Raw genomic sequence first — 21,347 nt, forward strand, 5'->3', positions numbered from 1 at the left:
ACCTTGATGAGATGTTAGAGACTATGCCTATGAAATTTGAAAGGAAACGGACATGAGGAAAGGGCATAATTAGTGATGACAAGCATTACGTGCAAAACGAATGGGATTTCTGGACGATAAGGAAAACCAGGAGAATATTAATGGGGCAGAATGTGAACGAAAACAAGGCAATGACGAAGGTCGTCATTGCAACAATGGGATTTCAAGTTCACATTAACGCATGTTCTTTGGAATACAAAATGCTGCCCAGTCCTCTTTTCTTATTTTGTCCACAGAACAAATATGGATAGTAGGCGACTCTATCGTTTTCTGGGCCCATCGCAGGGCGGAGCGGACTGGCTGCGCCGATATGGATTTGAGGACGGTCATCCATTGGGCTGGAAAGCGGGGCCTTCGCTTGGACCAAACAAACGCATGGCTAGAGTCGATTACCAGTGGCCTGACGAAGCCGACCGTTTTAGTGTTACACGTGGGCACGAATGACATAGAGGGATGTTCGAAGAGGGCGATGGCGAATGCGGTGAACAGATTAATCACATCGAACACTGAGACGACAATAATCTGGTCTGACATCCTAGAACGGGTAGAATATAAATGCTGTAGTCCGGAGAGCAGGAAAAATTAGACGATAGAAGGAGGGCCACGAACCGATACGCTCGCGCCTTGGCCGGCAGGAATGAGGGAAAGGCCATTCCACACCCCGACATAAGGCATAAGGATAGGGCTTTATATAGGCCGGACGGATTGCATCTCTCCAATGAGGGTTTGGACAGGTTTATCATTGACCTGAAGGAAGGCCTGTCCTATCTCGGTTCATCCAAGTAGTTAAACAATGATAATGTTACAAAACACGTTGTTTGTTCTTATATTTCAATGTTCTTATAGTTCAGTGTTCTTATACTTCAGCGTTCTTATATTTCAATGTTTAAGTCTGTTCGGGTAGCAAAGTAAATCCCGCAAAAAAGTTTGAATCCGGCACCGCAAGATCATGTTTTTGTTGTTGGGATAAGAGTGCCTTATTTTGGGAGTAACAAAGTTGTGGAGAGTAAATAATGGTTATATGGGGCAGGTTTAGGTGGACATTGGTAAATGACCAGTTTTGCGAATGCTTCATTTCGAAATGGGCATTAACGGTTTAGTCACTTCTTTGAGGGGAATGAATTAGGCATAATGATGTGCCGGTGTTGTAGAGATAAGTTTATTACGATACTCTGTAGTCTGTTATAGGGTTATAAATTAGCTAAGGGCGAAAAAGTACATGCCTGTACATGTACATTGGTTAATTTGGCCAATTGAAATGTTAATTCCACCAGTGTAAATAGTTAAGCAAGGATATTCCCTTAGTGCACAGAAATCGTTGATGACAACGTTGTGATTTGGCGGCCGATCATATATAAATATATTCTCGTTTGGCGGTAATTTGTCAAATTATGCCTCCAAATCACTAATCACATGGTACTGATAAGTTTATTGATCAATAATTGTCATCCGATAATTTTCGACCCCACTCAATTTTTACATGCGAGGGGGTTGCCAATGTATATTCAGTCGAATTTGTTCGCATGTCAATTCTTAGTTTTCCGGCCCCCATTCGATTTGAATGCGGGGGGACCTAGTTGTACCTACACACTTTCAAACTCAGGGTGTCACGCTTTAATCTTAGGCATCATCCGATCTTACAGGCGGAGAGGCTGGTATATATATACATCTATATTCTATAACTTTAGGCATCACTCGATTTTATAGGCGGGGGGCTGATATAATGACTTAATGTATATAAGTTTAGCCTAGGCATCACTCGATTTCATAGGCGGGGGGCCTAGCATAACTTTAGGCATCACTCGATTTTATAGGCGGGGGGCTGATATAATGACTTAATGTATATAAGTTTAGCCTAGGCATCACTCGATTTCATAGGCGGGGGGCCTAGCATTGCATTTGTAAGCAATTTTTATGATTCAATATATCTGTGTTATGTTGTTATGACACCCAGAAAATCAAAATGTGCAAAATAAGCGTCCATCTCAAAATGTTAATAAAGCCACGACATAAACGCAAATTTGGTTGTTTGTTATTTTTGTTAGCCGTGAATAATAAAATTTAAAGAGTAGACAACGATTTAAAATGGTTTATTGACAGGCTGACAAAATGTAGGTCAAGAGGTTGTTTACATTTTTGAGGGAAATTCACGCGCTAGGAAATGTAATACTTTGTATTACATTGGAAGGAAATGTACAAGCGTATGTACGCTTATCAAGCAAGCGCGGAAAATACCGCCAGCAAATTAAAAATAGCACGAAGGGGCTTTCATTCTAGTTATGGCTTTCATTTTGAATGGACAAGAAGAAAAATTTACGGAGTCTAAAACATTCCCACCACCTCCCCATTATCTCCACCAATAAAAGTATTTTTAGTATATTAGTGGCATAAATTAAGTATTGCTTGGTGGTTCGAAGTAGCCAAGGTATACGTATTAGTACGGAAAGGATTTAGGGTTTCAGGTATGAAAGGTACGGATAGGGTTTATGTAATGAATTGGTCAGTGATTTATGAAGTTAATGCAGAGCCGGGGGCATTTGGCCTGGTCGCACATCAACTTGCGTCGTGCACAAAGAAAGTGGGCCGTAGGGGAATTTTTCCCATTGGGTTTCGCCCCTACCCGGTTTTGTATGGGTAAATCACTAATCACATAGTACTGATAAGTTTATTGATCAATAATTGTCATCCGATAATTTTCGACCCCACTCAATTTTTACATGCGAGGGGGTTGCCAATGTATATTCAGTCGAATTTGTTTGCATGTCAATTCTTAGTTTTCCGGCCCCCATTCGATTTGAATGCGGGGGGACCTAGTTGTACCTACACACTTTCAAACTCAGGGTGTCGCGCTTTAATCTTAGGCATCATCCGATCTTACAGGCGGAGAGGCTGGTATATATATACATCTATATTCTATAACTTTAGGCATCACTCGATTTTATAGGCGGGGGGCTGATATAATGACTTAATGTATATAAGTTTAGCCTAGGCATCACTCGATTTCATAGGCGGGGGGCCTAGCATAACTTTAGGCATCACTCGATTTTATAGGCGGGGGGCTGATATAATGACTTAATGTATATAAGTTTAGCCTAGGCATCACTCGATTTCATAGGCGGGGGGGCCTAGCATAACTTTAGGCATCACTCGATTTTATAGGCGGGGGGCTGATATAATGACTTAATGTATATAAGTTTAGCCTAGGCATCACTCGATTTCATAGGCGGGGGGCCTAGCATTGCATTTGTAAGCAATTTTTATGATTCAATATATCTGTGTTATGTTGTTATGACACCCAGAAAATCAAAATGTGCAAAATAAGCGTCCATCTCAAAATGTTAATAAAGCCACGACATAAACGCAAATTTGGTTGTTTGTTATTTTTGTTAGCCGTGAATAATCAATACATTAATGACATACTAAACATTAGAATTAAATCAACAAAAACAAAACCGAAATACAGAATAACATTAGACTACAAACAAGTTAATGTAAATATATGGGATTGTAAAAAGCCATGAACTTATAGTATTACCTATCGTCTGTATTGATAAGTTACAATGTATATGGGGGAGACAAAACAAAACAAATTTGAATTAATTAAAGACGTGAGGAAATAATGTTTTCAAATTTCACCAAGGTGATTCTTACTGTCTAAACGATGGTAAATTCTGCCGTCCAGTAGTCGAGGAAAACGATATAAGATCTGAATTAAATTTAGATCTATGCCTAAAAAATACGTGTAAACGGATTAAACATCTATTTGGGTCACCAGTTTAATTCTTTCTGATTACATAAATCTTTTTTTATCATCAGTCATAAGGAGCGTTTTGCATCGCGATCCAAAAATCTTTTTTTTTGCGTGTGTGGACAGAATAATTTTACTAAACTTCACAGTTCGCATCGCGATCCAATTCGAGGTAAGTCTTGCGATTTTTCAGAATAATCGCAATAGTTTGCCGGGCGCTGTGTCACCTGTGCATGTGAATAGTGTTGAGAATCAAAGATCAACTTATTCAATCCCAGGATTCCAAGCGCGCATACATCGTCGAGATTCATGCATGCGCAGTTTGGACGTTTTGCCGTCGAGCTGAGAACCAGGGGGCGTTTACTCCTATCAAAGTAGAAAAAACTAACTAACTTCTGGTTCTCGGAAGCAACATCATTGTATTTACACAAAATGCCATTTTCGAAATATACTCGAAGTTAATGCAGAAATCTGTGTTAAGTGCCTCATTACAGATGATGTCATTCACCTGTTACGAATATAGGCATTTCAACATTCAGAATGTGAATTGAATACATTACGTGTAATTAGGTATAATAGGACAATCCATTATGTTTGTCCTACCTTGCAACAATTAATGTTAATTAATCGCATCCTGACTATTGAAATATGATTATTTGTAAGAGGTAATGAAATGATTTGTAAGAGGTAATAAAATGATTTGTCACTAGGCTTTAATTTGATTACATTACGAAAATGGTATGAAGAAATACTTACGAGAGCGATTGCATCGGAAAGTAAAATCTCCGATGGGCTCAAGACGATGAAGTATGCGATATTGACCGAGAGATAGACAACCATCACGATCACAAGCGAAGTGATGATCGAGACTGGGATCGTTCTATACATAAACAAAATACATTGATTTCGCTTCATCAGTTATGTCATGCATTTAGTAAAATAGACCGAGGAGTATTTTTTTGTTAATGCCGGCTGCAGGGGATCTTGAACTTGAACTGATCTTTCAACTTTCAAAATAAAAATAAAAACAAAATAACTGTTATTTGATATATACAATTATGTGACAACAGGCGCGTACGCAGGGGGTGGTTTGGGGGTTAAACCCCCCCCCCCTTCACTCTTTTTGTTTGTGTGTATTTTGGAGCAACCCCCCCCCCCCCGATTCGGCCCGATTTAAAAAATTTAACCCCCCCCCCCCTTGAAATAAATCCTGCGTACGCTACTGTGTGACAACATAATTAAAATACATAGAAATGTCATAGTTGAATAGTAAAACATTTCATGCACTAAACGAGGAAATTTCTTCACATAAACAAATTTTGAAAAGATGGATTATCGAAAAGTTATGAATTAAAATCGAAAATCAAAACAAGCAAAAAATGAATACATACAAAAAAATAATCAACATGGAATGTACTACAATGTCTCATGTATTTAATGAAAAAATGTATCACCCCAAACAAATCCACAACGAATAAACAACAACAAATAATAATTGTATGATCTATTTTTCCTGTATGAGCATTTTATAGCCCTTTCTTATTGAGATGCGTAAAAGTAATCTATGCATGTCGCTCGCCCAACAAGGTTAAAACAAATATCGCTCCTTCTACTAGTCGTAGACGGCATTAATCATTCGTGTGACATAGGCTTTTTCCATCTATAGACCTGTTTACGAACATATTCAAATGTTATGCTTGTCCCATGCTTGCTCGACATAGCAACATCCAATGTATGCTCACTGGATTCCAAGTATTATTCATTTCTAAAAGGTTAATGGAATAACTCATAACTAGGTCCCCAGGAAAGAAACATCCATCAATTTGAATATGCTCAAATTGGTTTATTGAAGGAGGTTTCTAAGCTCTGCGTAGGAGACAACTTTTGCGGCAGGATCTGCCGATGAAGTGGAGGTATATACATACGGAGGGTGGTGCCTTCATAATCCGGGGGCCCTAAAATCATGGCCATTATATATTTATATATATATATATATATACATAACAAATATACTTTATCATTCGGATTGGATGAAAACAAATTTACACAACTGAGTGACCTACGATACTTTGTGCGATTGCACAGATATACCAAGGAGTTTTAAGAGCTGGAGTCCCAACTGGTAACAAATTATGCCAAGCAGCTGCCGTTTCCTAAGGTTGCACAATATAATCTACTGGTGTGCTGTTACCGTTGATGTCCGAGGTTCGAAACCGCAGTAGCGGATTCAGGGAGGAAAAAACAGGTATAAAAACACGTTAATTGTACCCTTTTTTGGAGATGGACACCCTCCCCCATGGCGCTCAAGACAAGGGGTTTTGCGATTTTTCAAATTTTCGAGGGCCAAACAAAAAATAGTGCTCCTAAGGAAGGTCCAGTTAAGCTATGCCTGACATATGTTTTCTCCTGGCGGCTTCGAAGATGGTACAAAGGGAATGAGCTAAATATGACTCCATCTCTTCAAACTCCTTGGTTATACCATGGAGCTATAGCTCCATTGTTATACAGTGTGTATCAAACACTCATAACATAAGGTACAGGTTTAATAAAATCACGACACGTGAAGTATAAGGACAACACAATGGAGTTGAAAGAGGGGTCAAAGCGATTTGCGCACGGGGGAATAATGGTCATTCCAAACTGTAAAAAGAAAATGTAATAATGGATGTATTGATGGATTCACGAAGTTATGTATCATTCATTTATGCATCGAAGGTGCATTCTGTGATACACAGGTAAAAGTACGATTGTCAAGAGGGCAAACAAAAGGTAGCCAGGAAGCACCTATATACATTACTTTGGCAGTGATTTTTCTGAAAGGCACTAAGTGGGACATGTTTAACAGATAGTGGATATTTGTTGTCATTTGTTTATGTGTTATCTCTAAAGTGGTCTATCATAAACAGAAAGGAAGTAACCGAGCTATTTTTAAAGTTAAGAACTAAATTATTCAATCCCTTACCAAGTTGTGTAAGTAGGTGGAAAACATGATTTGTTCCGATTTATATTTCTTGAGAGTGTGACATATTAAAGCTCACATCTAAAAGTTTGCAACAAAGGCCGTAATTCAACCATTCAACCTTCATTCAAACACAAAAAGCATCAGATTAATGCAAGGGGTATGGAAGAATTAGATGTTAACTGCACGTATGTTGTCGAAATTTGGTTACTTAAGAACGATATGACAAATAAGAAAAATAAGTAGAAGGGAGTAATTGAAAATCATAACCGATGCTTTAGTTTAAACGAAGAAACTTCATGTTCGATAGAAAGAACGATTTCAAGTTCATGAAATCATTGATACTTGCAGGCCTGGATACTTGGATATATAGAAGACCGACGGCTTTAGGTCCTCTTCGATGGACCAGTCACCTGGTAATGAGGATTAATGCCTTACCAAAGGGCACTAGCGCATCGACTTGGTTTCGAACCTGGTCACGGGATTCCGAGACCACTGCTCTACCGACTGAGCTATCGCGCCTCCTCTACATGTGTCTTACCTAAATTCATTTATCATGTTTATAGTCAATGAAATATTTGGGGCTTAGAGAAATGTGGGTTAAGCCCCTCGCCCAGTGCCCCTTTAGACCCACTCCTGCAACAGCCCTGCAAAAACAGCATCTACAACAAATCAAAAGAAACCACAGGAGTAAACTATACTTGTAGTGTACATTGTTATTCTAATATGGTTGGATAGCGTTATTGAAATAGTAGCTTACCTGGATGGCCGAACAATCTCCTCTGTCACTGAAAACAGATTCTGCCTATATAGAATGAAATCGGGAAAGGAGAATCGTATATTGCTTTTTGTTGGTAGTTGGTTTGTTTCGTTTTGTATATTATGGCGCTTTTCCAAATAAAAGTAACTTGTTAACTTTACCATGATTACTTGGTATGATTACTCAAGTCATTACATTCAATTGCAATTTTTCACTTCACAGAAATGACTGTCAAGAAAGGGCTACGATATCTTTTTTTTCTAAGTATTACAAATATATATGATATTGAGCCATAAAATTACAAACAAACTATGAGAAGACATGTTACTCAGTATTCGATGGTGTTAAATAATCTTTCCATAATATATCACTGCCTAGATGTTTGAAAGATCTATGATTAGAATTTTAATATGAAAATTGATTCCAACTATTTTCACGTTGGCCCATAAGGCATGCAAACCCTCACATTTCCTGATGTACTACACACTTCCCATCCCTTCCCCTTCTCCCCCATCTTATTATCCTCACTCTTCTTAACTCTGAACAAACACTAAACTTTCTAAAGTTCACTACCTATTTTTGTTTTTAATTAAACAAGCAAAAAAATCCCATTGTCGTAAGGCTCAATCTTCCATTTTGTTTTATATAAACCTTTATTTTTTTAAGTTGAGAGGCTGACCATGGCTCGCTCGGGTCTAAAGTAGAATCTAGTTTCTTTGGGCATATTTGGTGAGGATACAAAAAGTAAAATTTAGATATTATACGCGTAGCCTCTTTCTATTTAAACTTTGCAAATGCTATATTGACAATCTCACCGCTACAAAGTTCTTATACCCCGAGGCATACAACCTTTGGCCTTTTATTATGCTCATGAAAATTCAGCTCTCTAAGCAAATTGTAAATCGAAATACATGTACTTTGTGTGAATTTATGAATTTGAATCGCTTTGTGTGATTTTTTTTTTATTAACTCGTAAACCGGTACAAATATACGATTCTCGATGAAAATTGTCGCTTTTAAATTATAATCTTGATCATATTCCCTCAACTTACTGGAGATATTTACTGTTTTTCTCACATTGATTCTAGACAAAGTGATAAAAGATTCATGCTATTCCTACGACAACTTCAAAATGTTAAGTACATTTAGGGTGTGGGATCTGCCAAATTTGAATTTGTATTCAAAGTGTGTCGAATGAGAAGATCACAATTAAAACAGCACCCAAGTATTTTACACTTAACACCAGCTTGGTATAATTGTAGTCTGTTTTGAGCACAACAAAAATATTCTTTAAATATGTGTAAAATTATAAGAGTAAAAGCGCAATTGACTCTAAATAGACTATCAATTCAGATTACCCCCCCCCCCCCCCAAAAAAAAAAAAAAAAAAAAAATGCCCCAATTTCCCTGGGCTGGGATAGGAGACTTCCCCCTTCCCCAGACTCGCATCTGTTATGCAACATGATTTTTATCTCAAGAGTAAAAAAATGCTCAAATTTCCTTGGACTTAAAGTGAAACAGCTCTTAACTCCAGATGTTATCCTTTTAAATATATATTTTTAAATATATCTTCGACCAAGTATATGTGTCAGGTACGTTTTACTTTTAGTTGTTCATTTCTTTGTTTGTTTGTTTGATATCCTAAACGATTTTAAATAGACTTTCGGCTCGTCAGTTTACCTGTTTTAATGACGATGGCCTTGATTCTCATGGCATTGGTCGAATGCCCATAAACCTCAGTGAACCTAGATATGGGGATCAGATAAGTAAATACCAATATTTTCTAACACCGCAATAAAAAGGCCTTTGTTCGTTAAGTACACACGCTATTGCAGAGAAATACAATGAACGAATACCATCGTTGATTGTGTCGCCTTGTCATTTATCTTTTTTATTTTGTTCAATATCTTACCATCCAGAGTAAGCGAAGAGCCCAGAGTAGACAGCCAGTGGAAATGTCTCGAATCTGGTCGGTCCTTCAAAAGCACCTTCAAAATGGGAGACATCCCCGATACCTGTTTCCGAAAATAACCCGAGAAGAACAATCGGGGGGGGGGGGGGGGTAAATTCAGCAAGATATCTTATCAATTACATCACTTATGTTGCTCTATTGTCGTTAATTTGTATCATTATCATCATTACTCCTACCATTAATGTAAATATTATCATTGATATTATCATTATTATCATTATCAATATCATTATTATTATCATTATTATCATCATCATCATTATCATCATCATTATTATGATTATTAATGTCATCGTTATCATCATTACTATAATATTTTTTTTAGACATAATACTATTATTATCATTATTAGTCATTCATTTTTTGTTTTTATTAAGTTTTTAATAACTCAATATGAAAGAAACATCACAACAAAAAGATATAAACAAAATGTTAAAGGCAGCTGGCAATGGAAAATAATTATGAATGAATTATTGGAAGACACGTTCTTCTTCTTCTTCTTCTTCTTGTTCTTTTTCTTCTTGTTCTTTTTTATATGTTTCATTATTTGTATAATTATTATTATTAGAAATGGTATCATTGTTGTTGTTGACAAAACAATTATTACTATTATTGTTATTATTATTATTAAAATAAGTATTATTATCTCAATCATCGTCATTATCATTACTATTGTTAGTATAAGTATTATAATTGTTTTCCCTTTAAGAAATTTTCAGTCATACATGCGCCCAAAATATAATAAATGCAAATATGTTTTTATACAACCCCTGTATGAATCAAATCTATTCCGTCATCAATAACTAAGAAAATGACAGCTTGTAAAATTTTCTGTATTGAGTAAATTGGAGAGGAGCTCGCAAGACACGTCGCAGTGTTGCCAATATGTGTCTCAGTATTGACAACTTCAAAAAGAATTCAAAAACTTTCTTAATTTCAATCGTATATTGCTCAAACTTTCACAAACTAATATCAAGGTTGACTTTCCCTGTAACTTCAAGATGCATATTTATCAATTTCTTAAAATTAAGATTTTTTTCCCGTCATAATTGAATTGAATTGAATTGAAATTATTTTCTTTTACAAAACATTCACGTTTTGTTGGTGAAAATCTAAGAATATTTATGATGTGGGAAAAGATTCTTTCCGACCTTCATTATTTGTTGATATACCTGTATCCAACAATTTCTTTCAAAATTGATAGTCATGTGCATCACAACACATCTGGACCCCCCCCCCATACACACACACACACACACACCTCCCCTCATCCTTTCCATAATCATAATAAACTGCTCATGCCCATATTTCCTGAAACATCATAGAGTATAGAAATAGTACTTTTCAGTTGTACTTAACATTCCTAATCCTTTGAACTATCTGCATTACCAATCACTATCGTCTATTTAAATACCGAGATACTGAATTAAAACATTATCCATCCGGTAATCACGTTTTCCGCCACGGTGGTTTTTTATGATCACGGACTGGAAGGTTTGAATAGGTTTTGTGTCTACCGTGTTTACATTATTATGGTGTAATTCAATGCAATTCAGAAATAATCTGTTAACAATGGGGCCCGGTAACTGAGAACTGGCAACAAAATCTTTTTTTCCTTCTATTTTCATACTCTAAAAAAAATATATATATTTGCTTCGGACCTGGTTATCTCGCTTTCTTTCATATCAGTTTTCATGATCACGGGCTGAAAGGTTTGAATGGGTTTTGTGTTTAACACGCTTATATAAGCTGTTGTTCAACACGATTCAGAAATAATAGGTCCGATGATTGATAACTGGCAACCGTGTCGTTTTTTTTTCTATTTCCAAGCACCAACTGTTACATGGTATGTGTATAGACTTGGTACAAACAACCAATTCTCACGGATACAAATTTCGAACGTTGAAAAAAACTGTTTTATTCTCATCTTCCAATATTTGGGGGTAATTCAAACCAAAACATGGAGTTGATTACACTGTATTTTGTTATATTGGATTCAATTAAAAAACGTAAGGATTTTAATATTCCTCCAAATAGAGTGACAAATTGATTCCCCTGCCATCCATAGAGTACAAAAATATCCATGCCACCCAACAAATCAACTTGATTACAATTCCAATGTCTTTTTTTTTGTACTGCCTGTAGAAATGAAGCTCAGATTACGTAATACTGCCATTGCCATGTTCGGACGATTCAATAGGCGACGAACGAAGCTATTTTCGAAAGTCTATGCGATCGCAATTATGTAATATCAACAAATATTGAGGAAAAACAAATTGAGTCAAGACCACCGCTCACCGTTGAACAGGGCAGCGATGCCGAACCCGATGATGACGACGAGACCGATGATCTTGCACGCGAGAAAGAAGATGTTGAGGCCACGAACGAAAGGGACGCTGTAGCAGTTGACGAATGTACTGAAACCTGGACAGAAAATGATCACGTACCAAATTATTCTTTTATCGTTTTAATTATTTACAATTTGAAGGGGAGGTCCACCTTGATCGGTTTTAATAGAACTGAAGTGGGAAATGAGAGAAATAGGCCAGTGTAAGTGTGAGCGAAAACCGATTAAAAATAAAAAAAAGTTATGAATGTATATGGGTGCGATCAATCAAGTACAAATTGGCAACTCTGTCACGTGTCTTACGAGCTCCCCTCCCATTTGCCCAATATTTAAACATGTCACCTTGTTCACTAGTAAATTCTCATTCACGAGTAAATTGGATAGGAGCTCGCAAGATACGTCACATTCTTGCCTATTTGTGTTTCACCGATGAAAACTTGAACAATTTTATATTTCAACTTTCCTATTTTTAATCGGATATTGCTCAAAATTTCACTGACCTGTTTCTGTCACTTTTCTACTTTTCTTTAAAAAAACAAAATTCATGTCAGGGTGGACCTCCCCTTTAAATTTCTGTCCCTCATTTTAAATACTAGTATTCAAAATAAATGTGGAAAAAAGATTCTCTACAAAATCTGTAATTTCCTGAACAAAACAAAAAAAACATCTATGGTGGCATATAATGATTAATAGATAATTTATTTAGAATGCTTGATTCATGCTCTCAACATTGGTGTAAATTTACAATGAAAATATATATACAGGTACGTGTAGATTTTTCATGGTGGAGCAATGTTTTATTGAAAATACTGATTGTGCTTAAGGCACGTAATTTGTATAGGCACAAAAGAGATATCGTTTGGCTCGTAGTCATTAAGTGGACCAATACACGAGTGTAAAACCCACGGGTTTTGTGAAGCCCATATTTCGATCTTAAAGACAAAGTTGAGTTCTGGGAAGATGTGAAAAGTAATTTGTGAGCGATATCATTGTATTATGCAAGTGTGTTACAAAATGTTAACGACTTAACAACTTATACACAGAAATATATTAGTAACTGTTTATAAAAGACAAGTTGCATCTAATAAAAAGTTTTATGTTTTCTGCGTTCAAAGTACGTTTGTATATTGTAAAGAAGTCATCAAGAAATTATAAATTGCTTTTCTCTGTTTGATATCATTATGAGTCCAGCGCTAAAAAAAAGGGGGGGCGATGGGCGATTCGCCCCCGTGAGCTACACAATCGCCCTCGTCAGGTTGCTCACGGGGGCGATTGCAAAAGTAAAAATCGCCCCCGTAGAATTATATAATAAAGATTATCTTTTCTGTTATAACTTTAACACAATATTGAGTTTCAATTTTCAAACCTTAAACCAATGAAATGGAACTTAGATTAGCGTGCAAGATTTCTCGTTCTATGAGTATTATTACCGATTCAAACAATGGAAGCTCGCAGTGCAGCTAGTGCCGCCGTCAGCAGTGGCCATAGGCCTACTGCGCCCTGTTAGTAACAGTACGTGTACACGCCCCATATCCTCTGGAGCTGGAGGCGATCGCGCAAGGGCTGAAACATGGTCATGGAGAAGTTTTTCGTTGTGAAAAGCGTGAATCCGCTGAAATCTGGGGAACTCAAATGACCAGCAAATAATGAACCTCGACCAGTAAATCAATATTAGGGACTTTTAGATTTGCACGATGAGAACGTGGACTGCAACGTGTGACCTCATTTTCAGGCACTGCCAGTGCTTAAAAGGACGTAACACGTCCACGCAAATCTAAAAGTCCCTATTATTGAGAAGAAGAGGAAGACAGATGTCGTGGTAGGATATGGTAACATGGGCAGATCTACGCGGAGGGGGTAAGGGGTTTACCTCCCCCCCCCCCCCCCCTTGGGCTGCCAAGTGAAAATGTGATGTTCATAGAAAAACGCCATCCAGACCCACACAGTATTAGGAAATGCTAGTAGATGCCTGGTAAACATCACTTACGGGGGTTCAAAATAGTAAACAAACAAAAATCGCCTCGCCGCTATGCGGCTTGGTAAAGAAAGAATGTAAAGGTTGCTCCGAATAATGAGGAGGAAATAATGTGCAGAACGGGAAGAAATCGAGAGAATGTCATCACGGGATGAAAGTCAGTCATCCAATATTAAATGATGGCAAAATTGCACCACTCTTCTCCAAAATCAGCGTACAACTCAACATCGGCTGGAAATAAAACAGTAGATTTTCATAATACCCCCCCCCCCCTGCCAAGCAAAAAAAAAACTGAGAGTTTCATAATAACAACTCCCGCCGAGCAGAATAAGCATTTCGATTAAAGTATTGTCTAGGGGTACCATACTATTTCAAGATAAAAGCCAAAGATTGTCATTCATGTGAAATGGGTAAACATTGACAGAATATATAATCCCTCTCCGAAAAAGAAAGGTGCAGTCTAATCCTGGTAATAACTGCTTTTGTATGAAAGCAGCAAGATAACGTGGACAGAATGGAAAAAGTATTTAAAAAATCGAACCAATTACACGAAAGCAATGAATGTTTAAAATATGATATCACTATTAAAGTCTATGTGAATCTCAAATTGGCAGTTTGGCCAGTGGATTGTGAGATAATCGCGAATAACAAAAATATCATTAAATTCCGTTTTTTTTTCCTTAATGCCTTCTTCCTTGGGACACTAATCAAAATTAAAAATGGATTTTATATTAGGTCCTCTTAGGAGGAAAAAACTTCCTAAGTCATACATTTTTGAAAGATTGAATTTTAGTCATTATAAGCGGACAAAAAACGGGAAAGTTGTCCGCCAGTACATAATAGTGACATTTCCGATTTAGCCATTTTGAAGAGCTCATACATATGGTAATAACCAAAAAATTTACAATTCACAACTTTCTCATCTTTTTGTCCGATTCCAAGATTCTAACTTTAACTAGTCAACTTTTTCTGATTTTTTTTCTGCTTGCCTCTAGTGTAGATTGCTTTCTAGGTCGTATTTCCCTTAAAATCTGTTTCACCTTTTGCTGGATGTACCACTTATACTAAACAAATCATTTGAACTAACTCGTTCATCTCGTAAAATCATTTCGTGTACTTTATGTCTAATGGTGGAAACTGAAATGAAATTGATCTCAAAAAATATGTGCTGTGGCCTAGAATAAAATAATAGTTAAGCAGAACAAAGGGGTAGATATTTGTTAGAACTTACAGAGTATGGCTGCCGCAATGAGACGGGTAACCATGTACGACTCCTGGCAGTCTGGGAATATTGGTAACAGGACATAGCTGGCAAAGGCGATGGCTAGCACGGCGACGCCGCCGGTTGATGAAGACACGATTTCATTATAGAGCTTCAAGAAGGCTGGGAGGGGGCCGTAGGTCTCGAGGATGTACGAGTAAGCCCCACCGGATACGGGGAAGGTGGTACCAAGCTCGGCAAAGCTCAGGGCGCCCATCATGGAGAGCAACCCGCAAAAGACCCAAATGACAAGTGACCATCCTAGTGATCCGGTGTATCGGAGGATTCCCGATGGCGAGATGAAGATTCCAGACCCGATGATGACGCCAACGGTCAGGGCGATGCAGTCGATGAGGGTCACCTGACGGCGGAGATAAACCTTATCCGAGTTGGAGCCGTCATCATTGACTAGTTTGTCGGTCGACAGTGCTTCACCCGCCTTTGACGACGGAACTCCGGTTTGCTTGGCTGCCATTGTTGAAATATCAAGGTTCTGGGTAGTCACGCTGACCCGCGATTATGCTAGCTAGGTGCTTGGTCGATTATCTAAAATTTAAAAACGCCCACTAGGCTACATGGATCAGTATAGCGTGCCGTGCGACTGACAGATTGAGAGTTCTAGCTCAGTGACCCGTCCTATAGGTTATAATAGGGACTTTTAGATTTGCGTGGACTGATACGTGTGACGTCCATTCAAGGCAGTGCATTAAAAGGACGTCGATCGTAGCACTCCCCATTGTCTTCGTGCGAATCTAAAAGTCCCTAATATCTTGTCCACTGTTTCGAAATAGGGGTGAGAGAAGCAGGGGCGTAAATCCGTACCGAGGAGTGGGGGGATGATCGGCGATAGCCATCACATACTAGCACGAGCACACGCCCACACTAATTTACGCAAGCGCGCGCGATCGCTCACGCACAAACACACAACACACACACACACACGCACGCACCCACACAACAAACACCCACATACCCAAACACACGTACATAAATTTATTCATGCATACATACGTGCACGCACATGCCAAATTTGACAACCATAAAGTAAAAGAATTGGACATAAATTTCGAAATACTGACAGCTGCAAACTGTAGTGTTTTATTATAATGAACTCCGAAATAAGACGACACACTTTCAAGTAGTAACATAAAGATTGAGTATTTCGTCAGGAAGATGTGAACTCTTTATTTTGAGTCCCATCACTTAGAAAATGATGTATAATGGTAAGGGGCGTCGCTAGACCGTTTTTAGTGGGGGTGTAGAGGCCAACGATTACCGACAAAACTAGCCCCCAATTACCGACAAAATTAAATGTCCCAATATTTACAAATTTAACCCTATATATCCGGGGCCGAAGGCTAAATTGTTTTTCCTACGGACTGTCTGTAGTACTTGCGTATGCGCAAATGGTCATTTTCCTCGATGACATAAGTATACGAATTATTTCGTCAACTTAGTCAGCATCATAGCTAAATATTTTAATGCAGGCGCGGAGCTAGGATCTCATTTTAGGGAGGGGCGGTAGTGAGCAGGCGAATCACTCAAAGAGTGCGCAAAGCGCGCTCATTAGGGGGGTGTGGGTCATAGGCCTAACGCGCGAAGTGCGGAAGCTTAGACGTTTCCTTAAATTATTAGGAAAAGAAGACGATTTATTGTACCGTTCTCGACTGTTAACCCTTGTCTGTATGAATTCCCCCGCCCTTCCCGCGCAAAGCGCGAAAGTTTTGGCGTTTCATTAAATTATTAGAGAAAGTAGACAATTCGTTGAACCGTGCTCGACTCTTAATCCTTGTATGAATTCAGTTTCTCCCTCTCTCTCCCGCGCAAAGCGCGAAAGCTTTGACATTTCATTAAATTATTAGAGGAAGTAGACGATTCGTTAAACCGTGCTCGACTCTTAATTTTTGTCTGAATTCGGTTTACCCTTCCCGCGCAAAGCGCGGAAATTTTGACGTTTCATTAAATTATTAGAGAAAGCAGACGATTGGGTGTACTCTTCTCGACTCTTAATTCTCGTCTGAATTAAGTTTCCCCTTCCCGCGCGAAGCGCGGAAGTTTTTACGTTTCATTAAATTATTAGAGAAAGCAGACGATTCGTCGTACCGTTTTCGACTCTTAATAAGCCTTATTTATCTGAATCCAGTTTCCCCCTCTCGCGCGAAGCGCGGAAGCCTTGACGTTTCCTTAAATTATTAGAGAAAGCAGACGATTAGGTGTACTGTTCTCGACTCTAAATTCTCGTCTGAATTCAGTTTCCCCTTCCCGCGTGAAAAGCTTAGACGTTTGATTTAATTATTATAGAAAGAAGACGAGAAGGCGAACTTTAGACCGTTCCTGGAACGGTCTAACCTGCAACGGCGCTTTATACTGACCGTTCGACCACACACGGCGCAATCTAGACCAGCTTATGGTCGTTAGGCTGTGTGCCCGTACGTGTATATTATGGTGTACTATGTGAGCGAGCACGGATCATGTAGAGAACAGTCCAGGCAGTGGACTAGGCGCAATCAAGATCAGTGCAGTCTTCACGGTAACCTATTGGCCCCCTATCTCCCCTAGATCGCGCGGGCGGGAAAAATTTTCCTGCATTGCTAGCGCGAGAGAGCGGAGCATGCATGCGGTGCAATATGCAGAAGACTGCGTGACCGGCCGGCCGGAGCGCGGCCCAATGCATTTTGTGTATATAGTGGGATTCTTATTATTCTGAAGTTTATGAAGTGCTTGTTCGCGCACGTCGCGAAACTATTCTTAATGATAGTGACGTATACGTGTAGGCTATACAGTTATACATACATACAAAAATAACTCATTTCTCATGCATTATGCTAAAATTGAAACAATCACATTTTTTCTTCTTCTTTTTCCTTTTTTTTTCTCTCTTTTTGTTGTAATATCAGGGGGGATGTTTGTACAGGCCATCCCCCCTACTTCAAGCCAGGGAGGATGCAGCCAGGGGGATGCAACTATCACTGAATATTGTAGGATCGCATATGCTTCCAATATGTTCATTTGAACCAAATTCATGACCCCGTACCAAAACTTTGTATTACCTTTAAGAAAACATGCAATAATGTCATGCAATGGTTTAAAAACAGACCCTGCAGAACGTACTTTAAAAAGAACACTGATGGAAACAAACACAAGAACTTAGTGATTATATTGTCTTTTTATTCTATTTTTATAAAAATCTTTATTTAGATACGAAATCACGGATAACATCATTCATAATTATTGACGACGAACCATTCATCACATTTTTAAATAAAATCAAATTATATTTACTTGAAAGCAGATTATGAATGCATTTCCAGTTAATCATTATTTATCTTACTCCACTTGGTAGGCCTAGTATTCTAATTTATTTTCTTCGTTTTATTTTCCTCAACTTCTGTCAAACAGTCATTGTAAACATCATGAAAATACGGTGATTTTTTTTTTTATCCGATGAATTTGTAAACAAGGCAATAAGAAATCCCATAAACAATAAATTTAATTCCCCTGAATAAAATCGAACACCTAAACAGGCTTATCAGGCCTACTGTGTTTGAATGTTTGAACCTCGAAATTCAAGCGCAACTTTAAAAATGCATGACTTTCGTATTTTTGATTGGATTTTCTCAATTTTACAGTGACCCGTTCCTCTCATTTTCAGCTTCTATTTAAACCGTATTAGCATCAGGAAGGAATTCCCCTTTAAACGTCTTGTTCAGTCTGTAGTCGATCCGATGTCTGTCTTGTTGGTGTGGCTTGGGCACTGAACAGATGTATTGTTGGCACAGAATATAGAGTGGTGAAGTGTGACGTCATTAATTTTTTTTTTCTGACCAAAGGATAATGTCCTACCCCTTTAGTCGATGAGACGCTTGGTTAATACCGAGTCCATGTCACTGAATACGATTTAAAATGAAAATGAAGGCTCCATGACTTCCCTTTAGTATGTTTAAGGCTGGTTGAACGTTCAATTTCCGTAGCCATGGTAGGTGGGCACTGGAGGGGTGGGAGGGGAACCTAATTTACAACCGATTGAAAAATTGTAACATCATGAACATTTTACTTCTCCTCAGCTTTCTTAAAAGTTCATCATTTTCATATAAAGGTCATTGTTGGTTTTAGGCTTTATTTGTTGTTTGTTTGTTTCGGGAGAGATCTGTTTGTAAGTCGTTTACAATGCACATATTCAAAGGAATTGGTATCGAGAGAATGCTCACTGTGAATCTTTAGGTCCCCCACCCCCATTTCCCTACCGCCCTCCCCCTTCCGTCTACCTATCTCTCGCTCTCTTTCCCTATACCCCTCAACCCCCTCTTTCTCTCTCTCTCTCTCTCTCTCCCTCTCCCTCTCCCTCTCCCTCTCCCTCTCTATTTTGTCTGTCTCCCCATTTCTCTCTGCCCCCTTTCTCTATCTTTTTCTCTCCCTCTCTTACAATTTTCTCTTATCCACCCTCCTTTCCATTCTCGCCCTCTCTTACCTTGTATCCCTGCTTCCTTTTTAACAAAGGCATAAAACACACACCGAGGCACACAAAAAACAAACAAAACACTTTCCACCCACCATACACATGTACATAGTTTCGAACGAGAGTATAGACATCTGTAGGATCGCCTGTAGATTCAGTTATTTAAAAAAAAATGTTAATTCAATAGTTATGTTATACCTTTAAAATCGAGATTAGTGGTCAATTTGTGAATCTACAGGTGTATGACGCTTGCTCCGCTAACGATTGCTCCGCCAATATTTACTCCTCAAAACGCGACAATTGCTCCGTGACATTTGCTCCAACGTCAAATGCTCCGCCGACAGTCGCTCCGTCGACAGTTGCAATTGCTCCGACGATATTTGCTCCTACGACACTTGCCCTGCCGACAATTGCTCTACATAAAGCGATAAAATGCTCCGGTGACGAATGCTACGCGAACGACACTTGCTCCTCCGACAGTTGCTCCTCCGACAATGCTCCTCCGACAATTGCTCCGACGACAGTTGGTCCTCAAAAAAAAAATTGCCCCGTGGAAGACGAATGCTTCGCAGACAATATATTTGTCATGGGATATTTTTTTTGTTTCTTTTCAGTTTGTTTCGTTTTCTGAATGTCGAAGCAAATATTGGTAAAGCAAATGTCGTAGGAGCAAATATTGGCGGAGTAACTGTCATTCGAGGAGCATTGTCACCGGACCATTTCTCGCTTCATGCGGAGAAATTGTCGGCCGAGAAATTGTCGTCTAAGCAACTGTCGATGGAGCAAATAATATCGCCGGAGCAAGTGTCGTCGGAACAACTGTCGATAGAGCAACTGTCGGCGGAGTAACTGTCGGCGGAGCATTTGACGTCGGGGGAAATGTCGCGGAGCAAATGTAGCGGAGCAATTATCGCTCTTTTGGAGAGCATTTGTCACCGGAGTAATCGTCCCTGGAGCATTATGTCGGGTTACCCAATTTTTATGTCGCAGAGAAAAATCAATTACCCCCCGAGGACAATTACCCCCCAAGGACAATTACCCCCTGGAAAATTACCCCCGAGGACAATTACCCCCGAGGACAATTACCCCCGAGGACAACTACCCCCCGAGGACAACTACCCCTGAGGACAATTACCCCCCGAAGACAATTACCCCCGAGGACAATTACCCCCCGAGGAAAACTACCCCGAGGACATACCCCGAGGACAATTACCCCCCGAGGACAATTTCCCCCAAGTACAACTACCCCCTTCTCCGAGGACAACTATCCCCAAAGACAACTACCCCCAATGACAATCACCCCCGAGGAATTTGTAAGACATTGACAAATGTTGCGAGCTTCTCTCCAAATCGCTCTTTACAGAAAATTTCATAAACTTTCAATTTCTTTGTTATTTGTGAAGTTCATTTTAGTGTTTTCAAATTATTTACTTCGATGTGGGGGGGGGGGGCTGGGAGTTGCCTAATTCCCCCGAAGTTTTGCTACCGAGTAAAAAACAGAAATTACATTTTTTGAAGAAATTCAACAATACATTGCGCGCAGATGAATACGCCTTACAGCCTCTCTCACCAACAATGGCAAAACAAAGAAATTAGGAAATTACGTCAATGGAGGTCACCATTACGTACCGATATTTGGGTCGCATAATTTCAAATTTGGGCCCCCTCCCCCCCCCCCCCTAAGAAATCCTGGATCCGCGCCTGGTGTAGAGCCTCTCAAGCGTTGGGAGCCCCAAAGTTTGATGGTAAAACTTGACTCAAATTGTATCATTATGTGAAAGAGGATCTAATTTAAGACATATTTCTGCAAGGGTTTTCAAAACAAATGCG

General features: G+C 38.9%; 1 protein-coding gene across 1 annotated transcript; it reads right to left on the bottom strand.

Moving 5' to 3' along the window:
- Positions 1-213: 213 nt before the first annotated feature.
- Positions 214-15,732, bottom strand: LOC105437964 (Y+L amino acid transporter 1). The gene is made up of 6 exons (XM_030975617.1): positions 15,032-15,732; positions 11,777-11,902; positions 9,419-9,521; positions 7,507-7,551; positions 4,544-4,667; positions 214-561 (listed from the first exon to the last, which is right to left on the bottom strand). The coding sequence occupies exons 1-6, from the start codon at positions 15,534-15,536 to the stop codon at positions 214-216; spliced, it is 1,251 nt and encodes a 416-aa protein (XP_030831477.1). The 5' UTR covers positions 15,537-15,732.
- Between the last annotated feature and the right edge of the window lie 5,615 nt (positions 15,733-21,347).

Source organism: Strongylocentrotus purpuratus, unplaced genomic scaffold, assembly GCF_000002235.5.
Source record: "Strongylocentrotus purpuratus isolate Spur 01 unplaced genomic scaffold, Spur_5.0 spur5_scaffold_8, whole genome shotgun sequence".
Taxonomy (NCBI): domain Eukaryota; kingdom Metazoa; phylum Echinodermata; class Echinoidea; order Camarodonta; family Strongylocentrotidae; genus Strongylocentrotus; species Strongylocentrotus purpuratus.